The sequence below is a fragment of the Phoca vitulina genome, unplaced genomic scaffold (assembly GCF_004348235.1).
Source record: "Phoca vitulina isolate PV1807 unplaced genomic scaffold, GSC_HSeal_1.0 scaffold2, whole genome shotgun sequence".
Taxonomy (NCBI): domain Eukaryota; kingdom Metazoa; phylum Chordata; class Mammalia; order Carnivora; family Phocidae; genus Phoca; species Phoca vitulina.
Window position 1 is genome coordinate 23,021,761 of NW_022589705.1, and position 21,729 is coordinate 23,043,489.

Below are 21,729 nucleotides of genomic sequence, written 5' to 3' on the forward strand. Positions count from 1 at the left end.
GAAACAGTGTCTTTTAAGGACACATTAGACCAGATGGACTTAAGAGGTATATACAGAACATTCCATCCAAAACCAACAGAATACATATTCAAGTATACATGGAACATTCTCCAGGATAGATCACACATTAGGCCACCAAACCAGTCTCAACAGATTTAAGAAGACTGAAATTATATCATGCATCTTTTTGGACCACAACAGTATGAAATTAGAAATCAATTATAAGAAAAAACACAAACACACAGAGGCTAAACAACATGCTACTAAACAACTAATGAGTCAATGAGGAAATCAAAGAGGAAATTTAAAAATATATAAAGACAAATGGAAATGAAAACACAACAGTCCAAAATCTTTGGGATGCAGGAGAAGCAGTTCTAAAAGGGAAATTTATAGTGATACAGGCCTACCTCAAGAAACAAGAAAAATCTCAGAACAACAAAATCTTACACCCAAAGGAACTATAAAAAGAACAAATAAAACCCAAAGTTAGTAGAAAGAAGGAAATAATACGATCAGATCAAATAGAAATGAAATAGAGATTAAAAAAACAATAGAAAAGTCCAATGACACCAAGAGCTGGTTCTTTTAATAGTTATATGAAATTAAAAAGCCTTTTGCCAGACTCATTACAAAAAAGAGAGAGAGGACCCAAATAAATAAAATCAGAAATGAGAGAGCAGAAGTAACAACTGATACCACAGAAATACAAAGGATTATAAGAGACTACTGTAAAAAATTATATGCCAATAAATTAGACAACCTAGAAGAAATGGATAAATTCCTAGAAGCATACAATCTTCCAAAACTGAATCAGGAAGAAACAAAATCTGCAAAGACTAATTACTAGAAACAAAATCGAAATGGTAATCAAAAAACTCCCACCAAACAAAAATTGAGGACCAGATGGAATCATAGGTGAATTCTCCCAAGCATTTAAAGATGAGTTAATCCCTATTCTCAAAGTATTCCAAAAATAGAAGAGGAAGAAAAGCTCCAAATACATTCTATGAGGCCAGCATTATCCTGGTACCAAACCAGACAAAGACACCACACAAAAAAAGAAAACCACAGGCCAATATCCCTGTTGAACATAGACGCAAAATCCTCAACAAAATAATAGCAAACTGCGTTCAACAATATATTAAAAGGATCATTCATCACAGTCAAGTGGGATTTATTCCAGGGATGTAAAGATGGTTCAAATATCTGCAAATCAATCAACGTGACACACCACATTAACAAAATGAAGGATAAAAATCATATGATCAACTCAATAGATGCAGAAAAAGCATTTGACAAAATTCAACATCTGTTTATGATAAAAAATGGGTTTAGAGGAAACATACCTTAACCTAATAAAGGCCATATATGAAAACCCACAGCTAATGTTATCCTTGATAGTGAAAAACTGAGAGCATTCCCTCTAAGATGAGGAACAAGACAAGGATGTCCACTCTCATCACTTCTTTCAACAAAGTACGGGAAGTAAGTCCTAGCCACAGCAATGAAATAAGAAAAAGAAAAGGCATCCAAATTGGCTGAAGGAAGAAAGAAAGAAGACCACTGTCTTTAGAAAGAAGTAAAACTGTCACTATTTGCAGATGACATACTAAACATTGAAAACCCTGAAGACCACCAAAAAACTACTAGAATAAATAAATTCACTAAAGTTGCAGTATACAAAATATACAGAAATCTGTTGCACTTCTATATACTAATAACAAAGTAGCAGAAAGAGAAATTAAGAAAACAATTCCATTTACACTTGCATCAAAAGCAATAAAATATCTAGGAATAAACTCAGTCAAGGAGGTGAAAGCCCTGATCTCTGAAAATTATAAAACACCAATGAAAGAAATTGAAGACACAGAAACAAACGGAAAGTCATACCGCAATCAAAGAGTGGAAAAACTAATATTGTTAAAATATCCATATTACCCAAAGCAATCTACAGATTCAATGTGATCCCTATTAAAATACCAATTGTATTTTTCACAGAACTAGAACAAATAATCTAAAATTTCCATGGAACCACAAAAGACCCCAAATGGCCAAAGCAATCTTGAGAAAGAATAAAGCTGGAGGTATCACAATTTTAGATTTCCAGATACACTACAAAGCTATAATAATCAAATCAGTATGGTACTGGCATAAAAATAGACAATGGATAGAATAGAGAGCCTAGAAATAACCCACACTTATATGGTCAATTAATCCACAACAAAGGAGGCAAAGAATATTTAGTGGGGAAAAGACAGTCTCTTCAATAAATGGTGTTGGGAAAACTAGAGAGCTACATACAAAAGAATGAAACTGAACCACTTTCTTACATCATACACAAAAATAAACTCAAAATGGATTAAAAACCTAAATGTGAGACATGAAACCGTAAAATTCCTAGCAGAAAACGTAGGCAGTAATCTCTTTGACATCAGCCTTAGCAACGTGTTTCTAGATATGTCTCCTGAAGCAAGGGAAACAAAAGCAAAAATGAACTACTGGGATTACACCAAAATAAAAACCTTTTGCACAGCAAAGGAAATCATCATCAACAACATCAAAGGAAACCTACTGAATGGGAGAAGATATTTGCAAATGACATATCCAAGAGAGGGCTAGTATCCAAAATATATAAAGAATTTTTACAACTCAACACTAAAAAAACAAATCACTCAATTAAAAATTGGGCAGAGGACCTGAAAAGACATTTTTCCAAAGATATCCAGATGTCCAACAGACATATGAAAAGATGCTCAACATCACTCATCATCAGGGAAATGCAAATCAAAACCACAATGAGATACCACCTCATCCCTATCAGAATGGCTGGGATCAAGAAGACAAGAAGCAACAAGTGTTGGCAAGGATGTGAAGAAAAAGGAACCCTTGTACACTTGGTGGGAATGCAAATTGGTGCAGCCACTGTGGAAAACAGTATGGAGGCTCCTCAAAAAATTAAAAATAGGAATATCACATTATCCAGTTATTCCACTGTTAGGTATTTACCTAAAGAAAATGAAAACACTAGGGGCACACTGGGTGACTCTCCAGTTAAGCGTGTCTGCCTTCAGCTCAGGTCATGATCCTAGGGTCCTGGGATAGAGCCCTACGTCAGACTCCCTGCTCAGTGGGGAGTCTGCTTCTTCCTCTCCCTCTGCCCCCCCAACCCTGCTTGTGTTCTCTCTCAAATAAATAAATAAAAAAATCTTTAAAAAAAAGAAAATGAAAACACTAACTCAAAAAGATATATGCACCCTATGTTTACTGCAGCATTATTTACATTAATGAAGATATGGAAGCAATCCAAGTGCCCATCAATGGATAAAGAATATTACTCAGTTATAAAAAAATAATGAGATCTTGCCATTTGTGACAACATGGATGGACCTAGAGGGTATTATGCCAAATAATAATAAGTCAAAGAGAAAGACAAATACATATGATTTCACTTATATATGGAATCTAAAAAACAAAACAAACAAAAAGCAGAAACAGACCCACAAATACAGAGAAATGGTGGTCGCCAGACGGGGAAGGAGGCAAAGTGGGTAAGGGGGAGTGGGAGGTGCAGACTTTCAGTTAGGGAATGAATAAGTCACAGGGATGAAAGGCGCAGCATAGGGAATAGAGTCAATGGTAATGTAATAGTGTTGTCCGGTGTCAGATGGGAGCCGCGCTTGTGAGCACAGCACAACACACATGAATCACTATGCGGTGTATCTGAAACTAATGTAGCACTGTGTGGCAACTATACTTCAATAATAATTTTTAAAAAAGAATAAAGATAGAGGTTTAAAGGAGATTCTCTCTCCCCAGAGAGTAATTTCTAAAAAAAAAAGGGGGGGGTGGCGGTGAGAGTCCCCTCACACTTTCTCCCACCTCCTGATTTTAGTTACTTTTCTGCACTTCACAGTGTCTGCAGGGCCCCTTCTGATCCCTCTATTGCAAATGATGTTCCTTCAGCCAAGATGATCTTCCAGAGCCCCCCCCGCCCCCCGCCCGCTCTTTCTGTGAAGCTAACGTTCGTTGAATGATAAAGGAGGATGCTTTTGGCAAACAAAAATGTTTTCCAAGTAATATTTCTTCATACAAAACCCAAACTCAATTGATTGGTACACTTGTTCTTTCGGTAGAATGTTAGGATTAAAAGGCACCCCAGATGTCACCCAGGAAAATCCTCTCATTTTACTGATGAGGAAAAGAAAATCTCACCATGCTAAGTGACCAGGCAAAGGTGACAAAAATGGAACATGGATTAGGAGTTCACAGCCAGTGCCCCTTCCTCCCACAAATCCAGAAAAAGCCAAAGGAGGCAACTGCATCTTGCTGAACCTGACCTGTCACGGGCGTGTGAGCAAAGCTCTGCACTCTTCAGTGAAAACCCAGCAGCACAACAATTTGATTAAAAATGACAAGGCACGTGCAGGATCCAGGGCCGTGAAGGACGTGCTGCCTTGGTCCAGGACGCCCTTTACCAGCACAGAGGGCTCTCACGTCTGTTCATCTCCTCTGGCCCGTGTGCCATCAGCAGAGGGACTGACAAGGAAGAAGGGAGGCTCGATCTTCCACAGGGCCAGATGAAACTTGTGGATCCGTGAGATGGGAAAGGCCTATTCTGTTGTTTTGACTTCAGGCTTTATCAGATAGATGGTCTGTCCCTGGTTAGTGAAGACCCCTAGTTTCCGGTCCTCCTCACCCTTCTCCTTGACAAGGAACTCCAGGCAGCACAGTGGAGCCTCTAAGACCACCGATCTGCGGTCCTACGGAGCACCACATAGTAGCGCTATCACCCTCCATAAGCTCTTCCGCCTCTGGGCCTCAGCTTCTTTGTTTGTACAAAGGGGGTAACACCACCTGATCTGCAGCGTCCCCGAGAGGATAAACCCAGACTGCAACTGTAAACTGTAAACTGTTTACCGCGGTGCCTGGAATACTGTAAAAATGCAACAAATGGCTGTTACTTAGAGACTTTAGGAGGCTGGTTCTTCAGAACCATAAGAGAATGTCAGGCATCTCTGATTTGAAGCTCAGGATGGTGGAAACGTCAAGAGGGGATGGAGCGCAGAAGGAATGTTTACACGTTTTCATACACCAAGCGATCTGGGGAGATTAAGTCACGTGTCTGTCCCTTCATGAACATGTTTTTGGTGGACACAGGCTGGCGAGGCAAAGACTGACCTGTAGGAGAAAGGCCTGCTGCCACAGAGCCGGGCTGTGGAGAATGATTATTGGTTTGTACCATAACTTGGCCCAGTTCGCAGCAAAAAACTCGTAAGAAAAATGCATTTGCTTAAAGACACTATAATAACAGATCTTTTCTTCTTGAAGCTTCAAAAGACTATCAGACCTTCTACTCTAGCCTCCTCCATCCACAGGCTCTTCTCGGAGAGAAGTTTCCCTGGAAGTCAGTCCAAGGTGTGGTAGTGCAGCTCTAACGAGAAAGGGTAGCTCTTTCAAGCTTGTGTTTCTGTTTTCTTTATTCCCTCCCTGCTCCTCTTAGCAGATGCTAGAAGCTGCATGAAATGGCACGAAGCCAGGGCTGGTGCTGAGAAAGTTCAGGCCCTCACCTTCAATCATGCTTCCATCCACAGACAAGGTCAGGGCTGGGGACAGGGCACCGAGCCATGTCAGCAGCCTCGTGTTCTTGGGACCTCACCAAGTTTCTTTGCTGCCACCTTGATGGAGGCAGGACGTGGGCCCAGCAGGCAGGCCCAGAGCGCCCCTCCCTGCCCCCACTGTGCCGCATCCTGAGAAAGGCATTTGGCCTCAGCTGTCCCACTGCCTGGATGAATGCTAGTCTAGCAAACGCTCCTTGCTGCCCCACCCCGACGCCAACTGAGGCATTCTGTAAAAGGCGGAAGGAGGGGGAAGATGAACCCACTTGAAGAACTGTCAAAGCCTTGATCCACTTGCCAAAACTTTTAGGAACTGCCTAGCCCCACCTAGATAAGGAATCGAATTGAACCAAATTCCCTTAATTGCTTCTGCTCCTAGTTTTCACAGCCCTTGTTTCTCAACCATCTATAGAGATGAGACTGTGAATGGAAGGACTACCCAGCTACCCCAGATCAATGTGTGATGACTTCTTCTGCTCTCTTGACCTCTGTTTCTTTTCCCTGGGTACTTTCTACTTTTCCCCTCCTTCACATTCCCCACTCAAGGAGGACTCAGGCTCTGTGCTCATTCCCTGAGGTGAGGTTGGGGGCTCTTGAGGGGTGGGGGCAGGAAGACACCCAGTCTGCATTAGCTTTTGCTTTCCAAAATTTTAAGCTCTTTAAGCTCTTACCTACCAGTGGAGAAGGTGAAGGAAGGGGATTCTCAGTGTGAACCAAATGTCTCAGAGTAGGAGGTGAGCATGTAGGCCTTCCTCCACCCCTAGATTAGATAGTGAGACTCCCCTGGGCTGAAGGAGGGAGGGAAGAGATCTGTGGGTCTGATCACGGGTCCAGGTCTCCTTTTTTTTTTAGCAGAGCACCGAGAAGTGGCAAGACTCTAAAGGGAAGTGCCCACTCGGAGGGCGTGGGTTTGCTGGGAGTGAGGGGATTCCAGAGACATAGGGCTTTCAGTGCTAAAACCAGAACATCCCAGACGAAGCAGGAGGGTTGGTTAACTAACCAGTGCACATCCAGGCAGACAAGACCATGAGGGGCCTTGTAAAAGATTCCTGCTTCCCAAGTAAAGCCTGAAGATGGGATGCCATGAACAGGAAAGGGGGATGTCTCAAGGGCAACCTGTGTGTACTAATGCTTGGGGACACCTGAAATCTCCTATAAGCCCAAGAATAACAGCTGAAATTTACTGCCAGCCCAGTGTAATGGGAGCTCCAAGTCAGCAATTAGGTTGAGAAACATGATACAGTATTCCCTGCACATCTGAGTTTGTGACAGATTCACACCTATGTGGAAGTCAGTCCAAGATGACATGCAGAGGTCGGTAGCCAGAGCACCATGAGATTCCAACTTGTAGCAGAACTTGAGTTAGTGACTGGGGGATTGAAGTGGCTTTTATTTCCTCACACCTTTCAGGTTTTAGTCTATGAATGCATCCTTTAGTCCCTGGCCACCAATCACTTCTTCCTCCCAACCAGTCTCCATGTCTAGGACAAAGACAATTGGGGGAGACAGCTGAGGAATGTCCTCCCAGTCACTGTCTTGCTTAGAAGGGTATGGAAGAGAGGAGGGGAAGGCAGGGGTTCAGAGGTGGGCATTTGGAGCCCTCAGACAATAACTGTTCCAGAAGCAGTCCCAGATAGAGAGAAATGACATGAAGAAATCTCCTTTCCATCACGGGAAAGATTAGATTTGGGATAGGAGCTACTTAATGGTTTAATTTCATTTCCCACACTAAATGAATTTGGGAAATGTTGAAACTAATCTATAATCTTTACATTTTTTTTAAGTTTTTACTTAAACTCCAGTTAACATACAGTGTAATATTAGTTTCAGGTGTATAATACAGTGATTTAACACTTTCATACGATACCTGGTGCTCATCACACGTGTGCTCCTTAATCCCCATCACCTATGGGGGGGTGGGTTAAATAACATTTACATTTCTTAAGCATTTAGGGTAATGCTGAAAACTTGGACTGTGAGAGTTCCATCTTCCATTCTGAACTACCTCCCCCAACCCAGCCCCCACCCTGACGGGAATCACAGATGATGGCAAACCCAGCCTCAGTGGCCCAGCAAGCATGGCGCCCACAGCAGACACGAGCCTGCGGACGGGAAGGACACAGGAGTCCCTCTGCAGCTGCCACAGCCCCACATAGAATACTGTTCATCAGAGCAGTGTTTTCATGTGTCACCTGCTTCCTTATTTATGAGGAAATTAGATTTTACGAACTTCAAAGGTAGTTTTCACAGACCAAAGTTAAAAACACAGGTAATCTCCCTCAGGATATTTCCAATGTAGCTAGAGCATGCTGTGATGAGAAGGCACAAAGAGCATTAAGGGGTTGCTTCATGTTCTACAGGATGCTCAGACTTGTGAACAGAGTCTTAAGAGTAAAGCAAATGGTGGTTCCTTGCAACAGATGACCTTTAAACCAGTGTTGGAGAAAGCCCCAGTTGCCCTTGATAGCCAGTGACACAACCGCCCAGGACTGCTGAAAAATGGGAGTAAAGAAGAAAACGAGCGTTAGATGAAGAGAGGGGCCAAATGGATTGCTGTGCAGGGCATGTTTCCTCAACCTCAGGCCACAGTCATTTCTTGTCTCCTGGTCATGGGTTTAGATTTGAATGCAGACTTTCCCTCACCATCACCCTTCGTGAGGGGAAAACCTGGGCATTATCCTGGACTAGGGGGACCGGAAGGGCCCCTCTTAGCAGTTTAACTGCCCCCAACAAGTCATTAGCGCAGTGGTCCTGGGAAGAGAAAGGTGTAATCTGAGGACTTCCCTATGGATGTGGATACACTTATAACTGAGCAGGCTTCATGAATAATCCCAGGAGCTCAGCATGACCCTAAGTGCATAGGAAAGAATCAGTGCTCATCACTTAGTGGGCTGGTGATCATGATAATGACTTCCATTTATTTGGTACATACCTCCACATGCCAGGCACAACACCAAGAGCTCTGCAAACATTATCTATTTAATTACCTATAATAATCCTGGGGGATGAGCATTGTTGTACCAAACTTGTCTAGCTACATGGTAGACTTCCAATATTTGGTGAATGAATGAATGAATAAACGAAAGCAACTAAACCCTCTCCTTCCCCTCCCAAAAGAAACTAACACTTATGGAGCATGTACTGAGCCAAACAGCATCCTATAATATATGTATGAGCTTAGCTGACCCTCTCACTGCCTCTGAGGTAGGCTTAGGAATTTTGCTTTACATATGGGGTTTGTCCAATGTCACACAATAGGCGGAGGAGTTATAATTCGAGCCTAGACCCGTCTGCCTTCTTCCCACTTTATCAAACTGCTAGGAAATGGGTATATGGTCCAGATCCAAGGAGGGGGGGAAAGGGGAGGAAAGGGGAGTTCTCATAAGATGTGGATAAATGTTGGGCCGCCTGGGTGACTCAGTTGGTTAAGCGACCAACTCTTGATTTTGGCTCAGGTCATGATCTCAGAATCCTGGGATTGAGACCTGCATCAGGTTCCCCGCTGAACGGGAACTCTGCTTGTCTCCCTCTCCCTCTGCTCACAAACACACACTCTCTCTCTAAAATAAATTAATAAATCTTAAAAAAAAAAAAAGATGTGGGTAAATGTCTTCTAGAAAAAAGGGAGAGCTAAAGTGTAAGGAGAAGAGAAGAGGCTTAGAGAAGGAAGCTGGGGACTTAAACCATTAATCACTAGGCAGTAAGCTTACAGGAGAGACCCCAGAGGCAAGTCTATGCTGTTGGCTGGGCCTGGGACAGGGTGAGCTGGTCTGTCCGTTTCAGGAATGAACCATTAATAAGCGGTTCCTATATTGCATTTTCTGACATGTTGCTTAGGTACTCAAGGTGATTTTTTAAAAATGTTTTAACACATTTAAAAAAAATTTTTTTATTTTTAAAAGATTTTTATTTATTTACTTATTTATTTACTTATTTGAGAGAGAGAGAGAGAGAGAGAGAGAGAGAGAATGTATGTGTGAACAGGGCCAGGGGCAGAGAGGGAGAGAGACAAGCAGACTTCGTGCTGAGCACAGAGCCCGACACGGGACTCGATTCTAGGGCCCTGAGATCAAGACCTGAGCCCAAACCAAGAGTTGGACACGCAACCGATAGAGCCACCCAGGCGCCCCTTAACACTTTTTTTTTTAAAGATTTTTGTTTATTTGACTGAGAGAGAGAGAGAGAGAGAGAGAGAACACAAGCAGGGGGAGCGGCAGGCAGAGGTAGAGGGAGAAGCAGGCTCCCCACTGAGCAGGGAGCCCGATTCGGGGCTCGATTCCAGGACCCCGGGACCATGACCTGAGCCGAAGGTAAACACTTAACCAGCTGAGCCACGCAGGCGCCCCTTAACACATTTTTTAAAGACTTTACTTTTAAGTAATCTCTACACCCAACATGGGGCTCAGACTCACAACCCCGAGATCAAGAGTCACATGCTCCTCCAACTGAGCCAGCCAGGCCCCCCTCAAGGTTTAGTCTTTATCTGCTTGACTCTGAGGTCTCTCGGTTGCTCAGAACTTGGACAAGGAAGAAGGAATGATTTATTAGGTCTCCAAAAACTTCAACACTCCGCTCTATCACTTTCCTTCTGTTCCAGAGCAGGCTGCTACTTAACTTCTCTGAACCTAAGTATAAAAAAAAAAAAAGGAAAAAGGACACTAATTATAGCGTCCTCACAGGAGTATTGGTGAGTCTGGAGATGGTTAATACGTGTAGCTAGCACAGCGCCTCGCACACACAAGCGTCCAGTAAGCAGGGGTACTCTTGTCTTCAGGAGTTACACACCATGGAGAGTCAAAGTCATGAATGCCTGACACTTGGTTGCCTCTCAGGAGGGTTTTCTGATTAGCTGAGGGCCACGTGCACAACTGACCCTCCCTTCCCCATGGTGATGCAGTCATTCCCTCAACAGATATTAACTGCCTCTCTGAGAAGGCAGAAGAATTTCAAGTCAGGAAGGACCTCAGAGTCCAACCCAAGGCGGCAGCTGTTCACTGGGCCTTACCCCCAAAGGAGGAGAAGCCGCTAAGGCGCACTTGGGGAAGAGGGCTTGGGGGCCTCACCCTCCTGGGCCCTGACCCTTGCAACACACCCACAGCAGGTGGGAGCTGGGCTCCAGAGAGGCTGCTCCCAAGAAAGCACATAAAGCCATGGCCCTAAGCACAGCAGGCTCAGAGCCAGGCACCAGGAAACACGAGGATACAGTCAGTTTTCCCCCAGACAGTCTGGGGCCCCTGACGAGTAGGTGTCTCAATTCCTTTCTATCTAAAGCCAGGGTAGTAGCATCTGCCACCAAACAGCTGGGCTGTGAGGATTAGATCGTCTATAAATGGGCCTTAATGCAAACTATCATATTGACACACATGTTAGCTTCTTCCTGAAACATGCACACTTGGGGGCACCTCTCCAGGGCCCTCACCATCAGCTGGCCACCCCCAGAATAGCTGGGGAGTGGCAGGACCCAGAGCCACCGCCGTCATGAGAGACTGTGAGGAGGCCATTACGGCAACGTCAGCTACTGAGAGCACTGTGTCCTTTTAGGAGACTTCCCCTCATTTTCATAATCTAGTGAGAGAAGTTGCACAATATTCATTCCTTTTTTTTTTCTTCCTGATTTGTACATGCTGCCCTGGGGAGAGAAGAGAAGTCACTGGAGCTCTGCCAGTTGGCTTGGGATGAACCAAAACCAGACATAGAGAGGTCACCGAGTGCCTTTGCTATTGATGAGATGATGAGAAAGAGGATCATTGAAACCGAGCTAACTGCAAGGAAAGCCGGCAGTGGGGAGAGAAGGCTTTGAGATATTACAAAATCGAGCCTGCCACAAAGGCTTGGAAGACAGATACCAACATTATGTGCGCTGAAAAAAAGGGACTGGCAGGCGGTGTGGGTGATGGGGGTGGGTTATGAAGTAGGGAGGGGAGGGGTGGTTGTGTTTTCCAGGCATCAGCGAGTTTTTCTCTGCCTTGGACTGGACAAGATCATCTGGGGCCTTTCTGAGCAGTATATCTGTTAGGAAGACAGGAAGCTACGGCCATTTCTGATCAACTTTGTTTCTCACACCCAACAGATGCCAAAGGACCGCAGGCTGGTAGCTTTATGGCCTGCATGAAGGCAGACATGAGTCGTCTTGTCTTCTCCTCCAGTGGCTGAGCAGGGCATGGGGAAGAGATGCCCACGGTGGAGGAGGGAAGCAGCTACATGGTCCCTGCACACACAAAACTCAGGGGCTGGAGATCTGGGCAACATAAGCCATCGCTCGCAGTTCTTTGTGATCCCAGGGCAAGTCCTCAGCATGGATAAGAAGTACGGTGTGAAAAAAGCCAGAAAAACACGCAGTTCACACTCTCCCCACTCTGGCCTCGGCGGGGCCCACCCCTCAGCTGGGCACCACAGGGGTCTGAAAGCCGCATTCTCATTCTGCAGGAGCCCAGTAAGGTGGAGGGATTCTCCGCAGTGCCAGGAAGTAGGCAGGAGCCAGCTAGGGCTGCATCTGACTGACTAGGGCCGGCTTTACCGAGGAACTCCTCCCAGGAGGCTGGAGCGCAAACAGTCATTCTCAACGCGTTTGCCCTCAGCCCATAGCTCTCTTCCCACGCCCATCCCCACTTCTGCCGCAAGAACAAAGGATTGGAGAGGAATGCGATGCTCAACAGGATTAAAAAGACAAGGAATTAAACAAGAGCCAAATAGTCAACAGAAGTAAAACGTTAATTAGGACAAGAATAACTGCAATTGAACAACAGAGCCAACCCGAAGCAATGCTGGTGGTACGCCCACAGCAAAGTGTCCTTTCCCCAGTTTGCTAAGCCCAACTCTGTGCACATTCACAAGCTTTGCAGCGTTGCCAGGCATAGTCGTGGTGGCCTGACGTCTTGACAGAGTAATGAATTTGAGTCCTCAGGAAACCAAGTAAAACACCACTTTTAGTTCATAAATAGCACATTTTAGTAAGCTTTACTAACACACTATGTACTTTACTGATTAGTTAATAGCTCTTGCTTATAGGCGAAAATGAAAACCCAGGCAATTTTGCCATTTGCCTATGAGAATTGAAGAAAGAACATTCTGGAACGTTCAGATCAGTTGGGAGCCATCAGGAAGAGTCTTGTGGCCTACCAGTGGGTTTCAAACTTAGAGGAACACTGATCTAAAACTAACATCAGAGTTAGGATAGACATCTGTGTCATCAATGGACAAGAGATGTGCGCTTCGGGAGACATTTCCATGAGGAACTGTGTGGGGACACCCTAAGAAATAAGAGGTGTGTCGTTCCTGCCATTGCGCTAGCCTGCAGAGCCCCACAGGGGAACTTCTCAGTCAGGCTCCTGGGACGTGCTGGGCGGGAGGGGGAGGCTACGGGATCTCTCTGACTGAAAAGCTCTGAGAACAGCCAGCCCAGCCTCCCAGAAGCTTTGACACTGACTTGCCTGAGGGGAGAAGGTGGGCCCTGACCCCCTGACAAGACTTTTCTGGATCTATCATTGCATGATTCATCCTCCACCCTTTTCAATGCCCCTACACCTTTCCTGTCCTCCTCCACAAAAATCTGCCCCGTAAAAGCGTGTGCTCAACTGTGACCCATCTGCCGGGCCTGGCCCCTGTGGGAGATCTACCACAGAGAGTACTTATGCCTCCCTCTCCCCTAGTTTAACGACGCATACTGGTGAAGGGCTTGGGTCCCGGAGGCGAAATCCATACGGATTCAAATCCTAGTTCTGCTACTAGCTATGTGCTCTCTCAAGCCTCATCTATAAATCGGAGATACGATCTCATAGGGCTGTGGGGAAAACGAACAACTGATACGAAGGCAGGGAAAGTGCTCAGCATACAGCTGACCACACAGTGAGTGCTAGAAAGCCCAGGGCTCCCGCTGTCCTTATCAGCTGGTGACCTCCAGCGGGTGCTCTCTGCTCCAGGACAAATGCAAGGTCTTCCATGAACCCTCTCCTCATCACCAAGATTCCCCTTTCCGAACTTCCGTGTTCCCCGTTCCAGCACCCAGACGTGCACCTCTCCGCACTGTTACAGAAATGTCTCCCACAGATGCCTCCTACTGTTCCCCCATTTCGCGGGCTAGCTTGTCAGCTCGCTGTGTATTGGCTCTGTGACCACAGTCCCCTTCCCCTCGATGCCCGGGTTCAGATGGTTCAAATACAGTATAAACAAGCACATAGGTGTTGGATAAATAAATGTGGGAGGTGTACCCGGGTCATTTTTTCAGGTATACGCATATTTGGTCTGCATGGTGGACAGACAAGTAATGAGACATAATGCGCGGGGCTTGGTCTCCCAGTCTCCAAGTGAGTTACTGCGCGGCCTTAGGCGGGGTGTCTATAAAATGCAGCAGTACCACCTGCCTGCCCCCCGGGGCCAGGGCAGATGCGCCGGGCTTTTAAGCAGTGGTGGTGAAGCACAACCAGCTCCTTGATGTTAAGAAAAGAAGAGCATCTGGGTTCTGATGGTAACAAATGGGTCTCATTCTCTTTTAGCAGTTCTCAGCTCCGATTGCACCAAACAAGGCCAATAAAATAGGCCTCAGCGCTTTTAGATCAGATTTCCAGAGAAATCTCCCCCCCCAGTAACTCATGACTGTGCCAGGAGATTTTTCAAAAGGCTAATCTAAATTCCTTCTCACTTTAGGCTCCCTTCCCTTTGTCTTCTGCCGAATCAGATCAACAACAGCTCTGACCACCATGATACGGTGATTATCTTTATTCTTAAAATCTTTATTTCACTGTTTTCCAGTAATTGATCTAGACTAGAGGGGACTGTTTCCGCCCTATCAGTATTCCCATCATTTTTTTTCTCTTCCTTCTCCGTGCTTCCCCCTCTTTCTCCCTCTCCTAACCCTCGGGCCTCCCAGCAGTGCCCGTGTTACCCGCACGGCCTGGTCCTGTGGGAGCCACCCCAGGTGAAAGACCTCTGACGGCTGGTTTAGGCCGAGGCCTACGGCACCAGCCCCGTGATGGGAATTTGGAGGACCTAGGCTGACGCACCGTGAGCTGCATTCAGCTAGCTGAGCCTTTTTGTGAGTCAGGGACGGTCACTCTCCCTGTACTTCTGGTATAGAGTCCTTTGCCTTTATAATGCTAATTAAGGTGCGGCTAATACCAATGCTACTTAGAATCTCTGAAACTGAACTCCCAAGGGAAAGGGGAGTGGGTGCATACGAGGTGGTGAAATTTCAGAGTGCAGAAAACGTGTCCCTTAGGATAACAAGGCAGAGGAAAGAAGCATAAACATGGTACAGGACAGTGGCTAACAAATATGGTTTGGCAGCCCAGCCCTGTCTTCAAATGAAACCTGTGGTGGAATCCCACTCCCAACTCCGACTGGAGTGGCGCTGCTCTGTGTCGAAGGCAGGGTGAGGTGGTGGAGGCACGGGGCCAGAGCCCACACTTCTGCCTCCTCACCCCTGCTCTCCTCTCCTGACAGGGTGGTTCCCGCAGCATCCACAGGGAGCCCCCACGCTTCCATGAGTGAAGGAGCGACAGAGACAGCAAGCGGGGCTGGCAAACCAACTTTAGGGACCTGGGACCGTGTGGCCAACACACCTGCATAAAGACGGTCCCATTGCTTTTGTCTTTTTAGTTTATCTATGTTTCTTGGCCTTGATTTTCATGGATATATATATTTTATCATAGTATATTTTTGTAATGCATCTCAAAATCTTTGCAGAATAAGTTGGTGTCTGGATATGTGCACACAGTGCTAGGAAGAGAGAAGCTGGATATCACATCCGTGACAAGACATTCATAAGGTCTGGCTTCGCTTGCTATACGACTCACCACTCTGAAAGATGCTATAGTATTTTTAAAAAATTTTATTTATTTATTTGAGAGAGAGAGAGCAAGAGAGCACAAGCAGGGGGAGCAGCAGAGGGAGAGGGAGAAGCAGGCTCCCCACTGAGCAGGGAGCCCGATGCGGGGCTCGATCCCAGGACCCTGGGATCATGACCTGAGCCGAAGGCAGACGCTTAACCACCTGAGCCTCCCAGGCACCCTAGGTACTATGGTATTTTACTGTGCTTTATACACGATGGCTTAAAGCAAACCGAATGAAAACTAAATACACTCTAAAATGAACTCCAAGATTCTTAAGAGCCTCAAAAGTAGAGCTTTACACTCTAAGACTACATTTTCCCCTGAACAATGAAAGGTATTCTTAATACCACTTATAATAAGATGTTAAACATGGATGGCCTAATTAGTCCCTTTACTTTTGCTTGTATATTTATTAGGAAGAGGGGCAATAATAAGAAATACTTTGCTGGGCGCCTGGGTGGCTCAGATGGTTAAGCGTCTGCCTTCGGCTGGGTCATGATCCTGGCTCCGCAGGAAGCCTGCTTCTCCCTCTCCCACTCCCCCTGCTTGTGTTCCGTCTCTCGCTGTGTCTCTTTCTGTCAAATAAATAAATAAAATCTTAAAAAAAAAAAAAAGAAAAATACTGCTTTGTGTAAGTTTGACTAAGGGCTATTAATTTCCTAAATTATCTACAGAAAAATGTAACATATATTTAAATGTCCATCAATTTGAAAGACGCGAGAAAAAAATCTGAAATTCAAACAATTGCAGTATATAATTTTTTTTCTGATTTTTAAAGGAATATTTATAGCTTGAAAGGGAAGAGCTGGTGAAATATATAAAAATCAGAGAGGCAATTCTTTTTGTATTTCAGGAAAATTATAGTTCTTGAAGAAGACATTGACAATTAGCTCTCAGTTGACACATACTCATTATGCTGGAATTTCTAGACTCCTCCCCTTTTTATTTCTGAGAAGGGAAACACATTTCTTTCAGAATTGGACGAATGGCTTTGATGACCTATATAATCTACAGCCCAGAAGCCAGATCCATCAGACAGCCTGCTTTCCTCTGATCAAAGCTAAGAATAACTTTCACATTTTTAAGCTGTTGGAAAAAAAAAATCAAAAGAAGAAGAACATTTCTTGACAGGTGAACATTACATGAAATTCCCATTTCGGTGTCCATAAATAAAGGTTTTTGGAATGCAGTCATGCCCCTTCATTTGCATTTTGTCTGTGGCTGCCTTCCTACTAGGATGGCAGAGCTGAGACTGAATGGCCCCAATGCCTAAAATATTCATACAGTCTGGCCTTGCACAGAAAAATTTGCTGACCCCTGACCTAAGAGATGGAGCCCACTGGAGGGCCCCCTCTGTGTGTCCCTGGGGCACACGGTAGGAGACGTACCTGGTTGAACTGGCGCAGCCATTTGTCAAGACACCAGAAACAGCAGAAGCAGCATCTGAACATGCACCTGGACCATGCGCCATGCTGCCAGGATCGGGGTCAGAACCAAAGGAACAGAGTCAGAAACACAGGAAAGAAGGAAGCAGGTAGACACATAGTACATTCCTAACTTGGAGATTCATGCACCTGGGGAAGCACGCGTGGGAGATGTCCTTCTATTCTGCAGGTGCTGCTACTACTACGAATTATTACCATTATTATGGTAATAACTCCCTGAGGAGTGAAGTTTCTCTCCTGTGGGCTTACCTTGTGATGATTGCTGTTGCCCTCAGCCAAAAGGGAAATGGGTTATAGTCCATATTTACTAGCAAAGGTAAACTAGGCTTTCTGGTTCTAGTTAAAAAAAAAAAAAATCTCTTTCCATCTTCCCCTAAGTGTCGTCAATGATAAAATTTGTTTTTTCAAACCAGTTTGTATTCTTGAAAAATCCACATCCCAAATCACAGTGAAACAAATAATGCATTGTAGGTACTAATTATGTGCCCATATAAAAAGAAGAATCAAGTTTAACTTTTTTTGCAAAAAAAAAAAAAAAATCCCATACTGAGATTTTCAGGGCTAAATTTCAAGGGACAAATCAGTCCTTTGAAATATAATTTGGACCTAGGCATAGCTCAAGAATGAATAATTTAATAAAACTCTTGGAGGAGGGGTGATTGGATGTGTCCTACGGACTGCCCAGAGGTTAAAAAAAAAAAATCCCTGTAAACAATCCTGAAATAGTCCTCTCTGAGGACCCCAGAAGTAACTCAGCCTTATATGGACATTTTCTTGTCCCACTGTTAACTCAATTGGATGAAACTTTATCTGGATACTTTTCAGCCTGGCTATGGTTGTGAATGAGCCATTTCACATAAGGAAAGATCACACGGTGGCAGTGTGAAGTGTTTAAGTTGTAGACACAGTATGGGGAAAACCGTGTCTTTTTAACTGAAGAAAGGACACATTTCTCCAGTAGTGAGATCATTAAAGGGGAGTCTGGCCCCTTGATTCTTCTGGGATCTCAGGAGTGATAAATAACCTTTTAGACTTCTGCCAGAGAGACCAACCCACTGACTTCTCTTTTAGATTTATGGAAGGCTGCTGGCCCAGAGTTCAAGGTGCCTAGCTCTCGGAAGGATGGCAAGGTCCCCTACTGCTCATTAATTTGTGATTATCTATTGCTAATGCATATAATGAATATATGTAAAATAGAAATCTGTTCTGATCTTCAAAAAAATCCTTCTTGAAATTGAAGGATCAATTGCAAAATGCAGGAGCCAGAGGAACTAGATTTGGCTTGGAATTGGGATGCCTCTTCAAGTCACCGAAATGCACGTATATTTTTATCACTTGAAATTTAGCCCTGAAAATCTCACCATAGGATTTATTTCCAAAAAAGTCAAACTTGATTCTTTTTTAACGTGGACACGTAATTAGTATCTACAATGCAATCTTTCTATAGAAATAGAAGAAAATACTCTATGCTCAGGGGAACCGCTCAGCATGTATTTCATGATAAGGAAGCTAGATAATTTTATGTGAAATTCAATCCATTATTCCGAATTCATATACTAATCTTAAGTCTTGATTACAGACTTAAAAAATATCAAACAATTTAAAATATAGGAATAAATCCATGTGTAGAATTTCCCCAATTTACTAAGGACACAAGGTTGGAAACAGGTAAACTTGTGAAACTCTGATCAAGTCACAAGCACGGAGGTGGGGATGGGGGGAGGGATTAACATCGTGTGAGAACAGAAAAGTTGGGAAAAGTCCAACCTTCCCTTGTTTGGCAGGCCAGAAATACCATGAGAACAGCTGTTTTCCTGGTGTTCTGGTTTCCACTGGCATTTATAACCAAATGTGCATGGAAATAAAAACCAGGGAGGAGAAAAACCCCCAGGCACAAAAGCCCTACAGTTTTCTGTCTTTGAGCTGAGATTTAGGTCAGCTTATCCATTTCTCACTCTTAAGCACATTTTCTCTGGCTGTCTGTCTCTCTCTCACACACACACACACACACACACACCCTCTCTCACATACACACATGTGCATGCACGCGTGCACACACACACACACACACATTCTCTCTCACACTCACTTATTAAAACTCCCCCCCACACACACACCAGTCACTTCCCATGGCACCCTCTAGGAAACAGAAAAGGAAGGAATATATTAGCATTAAAACAGAAACAAATATTATTCCTATCTTGTAGCATATTTTCTTACTTAAAAAAAAAATCTTGGGGCGCCTGGGTGGCTCAGTCGTTAAGCGTCTGCCTTCGGCTCAGGTCATGATCCCAGAGTTCTGGGATCGAGCCCCGCATCGGGCTCCCTGCTCGGCGGGAAGCCTGCTTCTCCCTCTCCCACTCCCCCTGCTTGTGTTCTCTCTCTCACTGTCTCTCTCTCTCTCTGTCAAATAAATAAATAAAATTAAAAAAAAAAAAAAAAAATCTTGTAGTATATTTTCTTACTTAAAAAAAAAAGCAGGATAAATGTCTACAAAAACTTGTTAAAGGTTTTATCTGAAAAATTCCTTCCATTTGTTCAGCATTTAAATGAGAAGGAAAACCAGCTAACTTAGAACTACTCCCTCCCCACCCCACCTCCACCACCTTGTGGTCAAAAAAACAAACCCCAAAACCCCAAACAACAAAACAACAACAAAAAACCCAACAAACAAAACCATAAACAAAACAGGCTAGGGACAAAAAGGTTGCTGGGGTGGGGGTGGGGGGTGGGATCTGAAGAACACTGAGGCTTGGGAATGGCCAGTGTCACGGGTCCACACTCCTGTCCTGGGACCTGTGGCAGCTGTCCAGTCATTATCTTTTCTGCCCCTTCAACACCCTCTGCCATGTGCACTAAGGAGCTGCCTTACCTTCCCTTTCAGAGCGTTGGAAATGTACATGAGAATGGTTCTCGGAATCCTCATCACAGTGATTAAAAATGACCCTTTTATGGCTGTTCCTTGATGGTAGCAGAAAAGAATGGAGAGAGACCAAAGGATTGGGCGATCAGGAGGGTCATTTTTATTTCTGGGAATAGGGGGGAAAAAGATAGCATTTAAAAAACACCATTTAAAACTTCTCTCCGGTTCAAATCATCAACGGTGCTAACATTTATAAAGCAGCAATGCAATTTGGCAAAGCTTTTATACTCATTGGTAGCTAAGGTTAAATTATTTCTTGGACTAACTCCTTTCATGGCATTCAATGCTACAAACAAACAGAACGGAAAATTAAAAAAAACACTGAGGAACGAAAATAAACAAGCTTCCCTCTTTACCATGCCTCCCCCCTCCCCCAATCCTGTAAGTTTTCTCTTAATCTCATTTTTACTTTCAGAAGTTTAATTATATAATCATTTCCAAGGTCTACATTACATATGTAAATATTGCCAGCATTAGCTTGGTGATTAAAATCACCACCAAATCAGGTGACCAGGAAGGGCAGCCACAGGGACACCAGTGAGCTCCAGCTTGATTAAAGGGACAGAAAGTTCCAGCTTCTACACAGCTCAAGTCTCCTAAAATCCAGCTGATTTCTACTCTGCTGTTTAAAGGTCACTTCAGTGTGAATCATTTGTGGAACGTGTCATGACACAGCAACCAAGAACGGAAAAGCCAGTTTCACCAGCAGGGGGGAAACAAAAAGTAAAAAAGAACAGAATGGGCATGGCCTTCACCCTACCCCAAACCTGCAAGATAAAAGAGAGGCAGGGCTGGTGTCACCCCTCCCCTGACCGACTCAATTCCCGTTGGTGCCAGTTCTAGAAAATGAGGCCCTTTCCAAGAAGCCACCTCGCTTGCTTACTTCATAATGGATTATTCTACAACTCACTCAGGTTGCTAATAAGTCACTATGAATTAAGGTTTTGACAAGAGCCTAGGTTCTGAGGGAGAAAAAAGGAATGCAGCCAGAAAGGTCTCAAGAGTTGGCAAAGGGCTGTATTTTGCTGTTACTGAAATCATCCAGGAAGGAAAGGAGAACCCGAAAGTCCTATTGGGAGTGGAGTAACCATGATCCTGTTGCCCCACAAAAAGGGTGATGTGTGTTTCAATTCAGTATTATTGAAAATAGGAAATACCAGGGAAACTATTGCTGATATGAATTCATGTTGGTCTGATAAACTAGAAGAATAGTACCGGCCAGGAAAATCTGACATGGTTTTTCCCTTTTCTCAGCTTTTTTTTTTTTTTAAAGGAAAGAAGAATGTTTACTTTTCCATTTAGGAGATTTATGTGCCTTAGAACTTATTACAGTGCTCAAGAGGATGCAGGGGAAAGAGGACAGCACCTGCTTCCCATCTGGTAGGGAAACAAGTGACTCACAGGCCACGGCGAAGGGGGCCCTGGAGTCCGGTGCTCCAGGTTTTGAAGTCTGGGCTTGCGCCTCATCTTTCTGAGAAGGTTTTGCTGGGAGGGGATTAACCCGTGACACATCCTGGCTGTGACTCCAGCCTCTCCAGGGCTTGGGTGGAAGAAGATGCATTAGTTCCAGGAGCTGGCTTCTCACGTGACGAGAGAGAAAGTTAAAAAGGTCCTTCCAACTCAGGCCAGCTCGTGCAGTCAGGAGTCGTTCAATACCCACCCCAGCCCCCCACTAGAAACCACCCTACAGAAAAGGGGTAAATGAGTGGAGTGTCTTTGAGGCCTCCACCTTCTCTTCTCAGACCTTTCTCTGTGGTCAAAGGTAACATCGTCCTGCCCTGCCTCCCCTGCTGTGTTTGTGGCCACGACCTTCATCTCTGTCTCCTTCACGAGCAGCAGAACCCGCCCTCAGGAAGAGGATCTGATTATATCCGATGAAGCTTAAAATACTCCTCCTCACTGGATTTCATCGTCCT

At 44.5% G+C, this 21,729-nt stretch overlaps 1 protein-coding gene across 1 annotated transcript in view; it reads right to left on the minus strand.

The window, feature by feature from the left end:
• SLC44A3 (solute carrier family 44 member 3) overlaps nt 1-21,729 on the minus strand; it is a 99,529-nt gene that overhangs the window by 21,006 nt on the left and 56,794 nt on the right. Inside the window, exons 11-12 of the mRNA XM_032423217.1 lie at nt 19,763-19,919; nt 16,834-16,917 (exon numbers count right to left, since the gene is read on the minus strand). Of these exons, the coding sequence (XP_032279108.1) occupies nt 16,834-16,917; nt 19,763-19,919 (241 nt within the window). The remainder of the gene's footprint in view (nt 1-16,833; nt 16,918-19,762; nt 19,920-21,729) is intronic.